This window comes from Rhagoletis pomonella, unplaced genomic scaffold (genome assembly GCF_013731165.1).
Source record: "Rhagoletis pomonella isolate Grant_MI unplaced genomic scaffold, Rhpom_1.0 Rhpom_scaffold_00013, whole genome shotgun sequence".
Classification (NCBI taxonomy): Eukaryota; Metazoa; Arthropoda; class Insecta; order Diptera; family Tephritidae; genus Rhagoletis; species Rhagoletis pomonella.
This window is the reverse complement of record NW_023458567.1, coordinates 22,300,918-22,308,342: the sequence shown is the minus strand read 5'-3', so window position 1 is coordinate 22,308,342 and position 7,425 is coordinate 22,300,918. Positions and strand designations below refer to the sequence as shown.

The 7,425-nt window shown below is 33.3% G+C and overlaps 2 protein-coding genes across 4 annotated transcripts in view; one reads left to right on the top strand and one right to left on the bottom strand.

The window, feature by feature from the left end:
- LOC118748995 (flotillin-2) overlaps positions 1–7,425 on the top strand; it is a 516,275-nt gene that overhangs the window by 361,773 nt on the left and 147,077 nt on the right. The gene's annotated exons all lie outside the window — the stretch shown is intronic.
- LOC118748998 lies at positions 4,897–5,633 on the bottom strand. Its single transcript, XM_036483778.1, has 2 exons — positions 5,320–5,633; positions 4,897–5,253 (listed from the first exon to the last, which is right to left on the bottom strand). Exons 1-2 carry the CDS (start codon positions 5,612–5,614, stop codon positions 5,141–5,143), a joined length of 408 nt encoding a protein of 135 aa, XP_036339671.1. The 5' UTR covers positions 5,615–5,633; the 3' UTR covers positions 4,897–5,140.

Below are 7,425 nucleotides of genomic sequence, written 5' to 3'. Positions count from 1 at the left end.
AAATAATTGAAGATAATCAAATAATTAAAAACAATCAAATGATTAAAAACAATCAAATAATTAAAAATAATCAAACAATTAAAAATAATCAAATAATTTAGAAACAATTTGATTAATTTTGATTATGTTTTATGGCAATTAATCGTGATTATTTTTGATAATTATAATTAATTATTAACGGCTGGGTTATGTAAGAAAATTAAAATTATCATTAAAATTAAAAAAAGCAAAAAAGTTAATGATTACTAATCGTAATGGAAATTTAACAGCTCGGATCTTAACATAAGTTTTCTAAAACAAATTACAAAAATTTTTTGATTCTCACAAAGTAAACCATCTCCTCATAAAGAAAATTATTTTAAAAATAGTTTTTGAAAAACGCGCACTTTTTGAACCACTTTTTTTTAGAGAATTAAACAAGGATTACGATGGTATAATTTTAAATCCCTAATTTACTGGCCTTCACTATGCAAATCAACTTCAAAAAGTTCAACTGTTAATAGCTAAGTTAGCTTTAGGACAATCTTGACCATCTTTTATATAGAAATGAAAGCCCGTTTCTTAGCTTTAAAATGACGTTAAGATGAAGTCTCCACGATCAGCAGAACCCGAGATATAACGATTTGAAGAAGTACATTATTAGTCAGAATCACAAAAAAAATTCAAGCTTTGGCAGATCATATTTCCGAAGAAAAAAATTTCTCGAGCCCGTGTTAGCTTATTTCGTGTATAGAACCCACAAAAAAAAATTGAAGTAAATCAGAGAAATTACATAATTTTTTTTTACGAAATCTGTCCGACTTAAGAAGGAATGGCTCATATAGTTTTAAAATGCGAACAATGCTTATGCTGGCTTATATATAAAAAATATATGAAATTTCTATATTCGTCCGTGTTACTGACAATCATATTTTCGGGCATAAAAAAATTCCTCCTCCTTAACTACAATAAATATCGGGATGAAATTTTGCGCACTTCAATGTTTACACTTTATTATTTGTTTTTATAATAATTTTCTGATTTAACAATTAAATTTTTTTATTTACGCTATTTTTATTTCTTATTCACACCAAAAATGAATTAAAAAAAAACTGCATTTATTCGAAGAAATGTTTTCACAACAACAAACTTTTTATTTATAATTTTTTTTTTTTTAAATCGAAGTATGCAGTTTTGTAGCTCATTAAATTTTAGTAGTGCAAGTTTGAACAGGCTAACCACCGGTTTCACCAGCAGTTTAAATGGAAAATGTTTTCTTATTTTCTGTCAATATCCATATAATATTCAAAAAATTAAAATCATGTTTTACTTAAATTGCTTTCATGAAATTGGCTGTAAGAATTCGCTTTGATTTTTGATATTTTCTTGCCGATGGTGTTAATTTTTCCTTCCATGCAAAAAAAAATTAACGAACATAGTAACTTTGTTTGGAATAAATGCGTGACACCGTCAACAAAAAAAAATCTAAAATCAAAGTTAGATATTTGGATTTACATGGCTTATGTTAGATTATAAAAATGCCACAGGGTGTCCAACTGGTAAGCGCAGTACCAGGAGTCACTTTATTTTCTTGAAAAATTGTTTCAAAAAATAACTAATACTCTTACTGTGAAAAACGCTTTTTTAATGAAGACACTGCGAAACGGAATTTTTTCACGAGAATATACAGTTTTTGTACGGAAAAAGATACGAGCAAAACTGCAAAAAAAAAATGACAGAAAGTGAACTATTGTTGAGACGACTGACGAAGCCCTTAAAAGAATAAAAAAAACTGGCGAAAAGTGGATAGTACTATTTACGAAGGGGTGAGTAGAATTGAATAAAGGGCGTTAAAAATAAATTCTGATTAAGAATAATGGCAATGTTTTTTTCTCCGCTTATCTAATTTGAAGTCAAATACAAACAAAAATTATTAACTGGGTTGGAGCTGCTTCGGCCCATGGAGTAAAAAGGCAAAATGTTTACATTTTTCCCTTGTCCCTCCACAGTCTCGTGTTATCATCAGGGAGTCTTTTTTATTTAAACGATAAACAATAAACATGAAGACCGAAAACCATTATTAACAAAAACATAATAATAGCTGCATGCATACATATGTAGATTAGACTGCATCACCTCCCATACAAAAAAATCGGTACTGTTTTTGTATTGGAATTATAAAACCTATTATATTTTAAGACGGCCACCAAAATATTTCGGAAAAATATTAAGTTTTACGTGAGCTGGACCGATTTGAAAATACCTCCAGAAATTTAGTTTTTTATGAATAAAAATAATTTCTTAAATATGTTTTTTGAAAAAATCCCCTCAAATCACAAATCGGTTTAAGCTTAAAAAATGTGCATAAAAAATATTCTTAAAAAATTAAAAAAAATATATTTGAACGGAATCGAAATAATGAAATTTTTGATGCTGTTTTTAACTTTTTTCAAAGATTGGTATAAGAAAAACTTGAATAACTGAACCTAAACTCTTCCGATTTAAACTTGTGAGGTATCAGTGGAAAGGTATTTTCTCCCCCTTTTTATTTCTTTGCTAACAAACTGAATAGGACGAAAGAGAAAGGTAGAAAGGTAGGATGAACGAGCGCCATTCAAAGTTGAATTAAGATTGGTTGCTATTTGAAAAAAAAATATTAGTGGGAAAATACCTTTCCACTGAGATCCCATAAGTCTAAATCAGAATAGCTTTGGCCCAGTCATTCAAGAATATCGCAAATCAATCTTTGAAAAAAGTAAAAAAAAACAGCATCAAAAATCTCATTATTACGATTCCGTTGAAAAGATTTTTAAATATTTTTATGCAGATTTTTTAATCGTAATCTGGTTTGTTATCTGAGGGGACTTTTTTCAGAATGTTCTTTAAGAAACTATTTTTATTCATAAAAAACTCCAGTTTTGGAGGTATTTTCAAATCAGTCCAGTTCGCTTAAATCTTAATATTTTTCCGAAATATTTTGGTGGACGTCTTAAAATATAATAAATTTTGTAATCCCGGGGGAAAAACCGCAACTTTTTTTGGTGCTACATTCTAATGTACATAACAATAGTTACTTACACACATAACAGTACTTGAAACTCACATTAAATATTGACAAGAATTTTACATTAATTTGCACAGTTTGAAAATAATACAACATTTAGGAAGAATTATGAATGTATTACGTGTGTATGTTATTATTGTTGTGTTTTTGTTAATCTTGTTTTTCGTTCTTCATGTTTATTTTTTATTTAAATAAAACAGACTACCTGGAGATGACACGAGAGTGTCGAAACGCGTAGAAGGGACAAGGGAAAAATATAAACATTTCGCATTTTTATGCCATCGGCCGAAGCAGCTCCAACCCATTTAATAATTTAATTAGTCGATTTGAGTGTGTTGGACATTTTACAATTACGAAATAAAATAATTATTAAATTTGTTAAATATTTAAAAATGCTCAGCAGCCTGTTGAACTCTGCCTAATTAAGACGCGCATGGGAGTTGAAATATGTTCTGCTACAATATTTTGAAGAAAACAGCTGTGGAGATCTGCGGAATAATAGGTCAATAATATATTTGTTAGGAGGGTCTATGTATGATTTACTCTTAATGACGCATGCTACGCGTTATTTATTCTACATAGTACTTATATATCTTAAGAGAATAATTAGTCTCACACTTAAAGGAGTCACAATTCAGATTTTTCCCGAAGAGAAGTATCTAGGAGTAATTCTGGATACAAAGCTATTGTGGAAATTCCACGTGGAGCACAAGACCTCCAAAGAATTGGCTGAATTTCGGTCTCTGGCAAAAAGTGGACAAATCGTAGAGTCTGCCACCAAAGAAAACCATCAATCAATAGCGTGAAAGAACCATCGCCGTGTGCTGCCCATCTTCGCTTGAAGAGGATGAGATGTCGGAACACCTTTTGAGTTTCTGCCCTGCCTTTTCAAGAATACACTACAAATTGTAGGTCTCCAAAAAATAATTCATATTGCAGCCTTACGATGTCATGCTTTTGCTGAGCCTATTCAAGGGAAATTAAGCGCAAATCAGCGTGAGCAGAATGCTAATTTGCGGACTTTTTTGTGTTCTGAGTCTTACCATGCTGATTTGTCGAGCAATAATAAATAATACAAAAACAAAACAATAAATACAAAGTAGAATACACTACAAAAACAAAAACAATAAATAGCGCGAAGCTTGGCCTGCTCAGAAAAATAATACAAGTAAAAAGTCCTCTAAATAAATTAATGACAGTGCCTAACTGAGCTTTAACAGACACCAACCACCCGACTACATTCCATGATATATACAGAATTTTATGGCCACATTCGCTAAGGCTCCTATCTTTTGTATTTCTTCATCGGTCCCATGGACACCGAGCATAGACATACATATGTAAATATGTATATTTATAAATTCAGCGGCCGCTCTAGCTGTAGTTGGAGGTGTGAACTGCAACTCTGTAGGAACTAGATGCGATGTCTGATGCGCGCAACACCTAAATGATACGAGTTTTTTCTGAAACCCTTTGTTTTTTTTTTTGTCTCTCTATTTTCAATTGGAAGGATAAATTCGGTCAAACCCGTAAAGAATTGTTGACTAAATAAATACTTGACAAAAACGTCGCCTGTACCATCCGCAGTTCTTCTGACCGTTTATTGTGTCGTCAGCCGTATAATTACGTACATACCTTTACTTAACCTCAATTATGTGCTATCGACGTAGTGGAAAACCTTAATCAAACACTCAGTATTAACTTTTATTTTTATTAATAAAATTCAAGGTTGTCAATGCAACCAGATAATCATTTATTTAATTCTACTAAATTAGCCCGATAATTGAATAAAATTACACTTTCAAATCATTTGTTCGCATAAAGTGGTATTCAGTCGGAAAACATACAATTGATTAACCGCATACTCATAAAAAATTTATTTTAATATAATCACAAATGTTCAAGCACAGTTTAATTTGCAATGCATAACAAATATCTGCATTAAATTTCACGCTCATAATCACTAAACTGCACAAGATTTACAAAACGAAAAAAGAACAATGCAATAGATTCGGTAGAGTGGCTGCAAAGTGAATATTTATAAGTTTTCTCACACTTATGTATGTATATTTTTCTATCGTTTTCTATACCACCAATTTAACGCCGCCGCAGACCGCTATTAAAATTCAGCCGACTACGTTGCTGTGGTCCAGGCGCCTGCGCATTACCGGCAGCTGCTATCAAATCATTGCGCTGCGCCAAGTTTAACCCTATAGAAAAGAAATGTTGAAATAAATTCAATATCTATGTCACTTGGGCCTGCCGACTCTACTCACCGTCTACCACCACATCAGGTGCTTGCAACTCTGTCTGATCAGCGCCACTCGCGGAACCACCCAAACCCGTTGTTGCAACATTCGAGGAGAGATCGCCAAAATTTAAATTGAAGCCATTGTCCGCTCGCGCTTCACCCTCCGACCCAGTGTTCAGATCGCTGGGCAAATCTGCGACGCGTATGATGAACTGATCACGTCGGCCCTGCGCACTCGCGGACGCCACCAGCAGCGCCAAGCCAAGCGTAAAATAGCTAAACGCGCGCTTAAAGTTGGAGTTGCGCGTAAACAACAACATTCTCGTTACACATTCAACTGGCTACTGATCGCCCAAACATATGTATCATTCTATATAATATTTATTTTATATATATATGTTCGATTATTTTTTTTGCAATATTTGTGCTTATGTTAGTGCTTCAAGTCATTACGTTGGCTGTTGATTGAGCAAATTATGTCACACATGTCTACAAACATTCATGCTTTCATATGTACATGGAATTTATGCACGCGTATGCGCGCTATTTGTGCTCAGTGATGATAAAGTTGCCACAATTGTGCTTTTTTGGTAAAATTTGAAACCAAAAAGTACATTGACACCACATAAACCTTTTTGGTACAATTTGGAAATGCAGCGCTGTGTATATTTCGCTTGGTTTTATATTTAAGAACCTGTCAGACGTGGCAATATTTCCAACTTTTCCACGCAATTCGCTGTCAAATTGAGAAAGAGAAATTTTATTTCGATGTGTGAACAGCCAGAATGACCTTTCTGTCACTCTCATTTCGGAAATTAGTTTCAGAAATAAAAGCTGCAAGATGTGACTGCAATTGAGAGAGCGCAAATCTTTTTCAGAAATATATTTCATCTTGCTCGTGCGGCACTAGCAATCTGCAATTCGTCTCTACCGAAAAGAGACTACAGAATTTCAAATTCAAATTTATTGAAAAGTTGGCGCTTGATGAAACTTTTTTGGGTGCCGTTAGAAATCAAGTAATATTATCCGCAAATCTAAGAGGAAGTGCGCAAGAAAATTGTGTACCATTACTGCACTGAAAAGGAAATTTCGTTTCGACAGTTGGCCATACGGTATAAAGTCAGCGTAAACAGTGTCATTATCAAGTTTGATGATATGGCTTCCAGCTACGACAGGCCGAAAAGTGGAAGAAAAAAGTGTGCAAGTGACCAAATTCTTGAAAAAAGGTTCCTGGCTTTAATAAGCCAAAACAAAACAATGACTGTGAGAGATTTGGCAAAAAAGCAAAACAAGTGCGCGCATTACACAAAAAGTTAAGAAAATGCATAATTTGAAATCTTACAAAAAAACAAAAAACGTGAAAGACAAGTGGGTAAAACTGAGCTCCCAAAAATTGTACAAGCGTTTGCTTCGTGACTTCGTTGAGTGAATTGTAATGGACGATGAAAAATACATCAAAATGGACTCAAGAACCTTACCAGGTCCTCAGCTCTATACGAAATGGTTGGGTAACACAGTTGAGCAGTCAGTGTTATGTTTTGAGTGGAAAAATTTGGTGAGAAGATACTAATTTGGTGGCTATGTGTTCTTGTGGCCTACAAATGACAAAAAAAAAATTGTTCACGAAAAGCATATATATCAGCCGAAGCTTGCCAAAAAGAGTGCCCTAATCGCCGCATTTTACCATTTTATTTGGGTACATCGCATTACGTCAATTCCACTTTGACCTTATTAAATAATAACAAGGTCAATTATGTAGCAAAAGATGAGAACGCACCAAATTCTCCAGAACTCAGGCCAATAGAAAGATATTGGGCAGTTGTCAAACGGAACCTACAGAAAGATGGCAGAGCTGCTAGAAACGTCGCAGAGTTAAAAAAAAAAACGGCTCAAAGCAAGCAGAGTGAATACTAGAACGGGCGGGCATAATTTAATGAACGGAGTCAAACAAAAAATTCGGTAAAAATTTAGAGAATAATATTTTGTTGCAAATTTGTATTGATAATTTAACTAAATATCTTTCTCTTAAAGAAAAAAAAAAAAGCTGGACAAAAAATATTAAAATTCGCTACGTTACAATCTAAACAATTTGTGCAGTTTCTTTTCGGTACAGTCCTTACGGTGGTTAAAA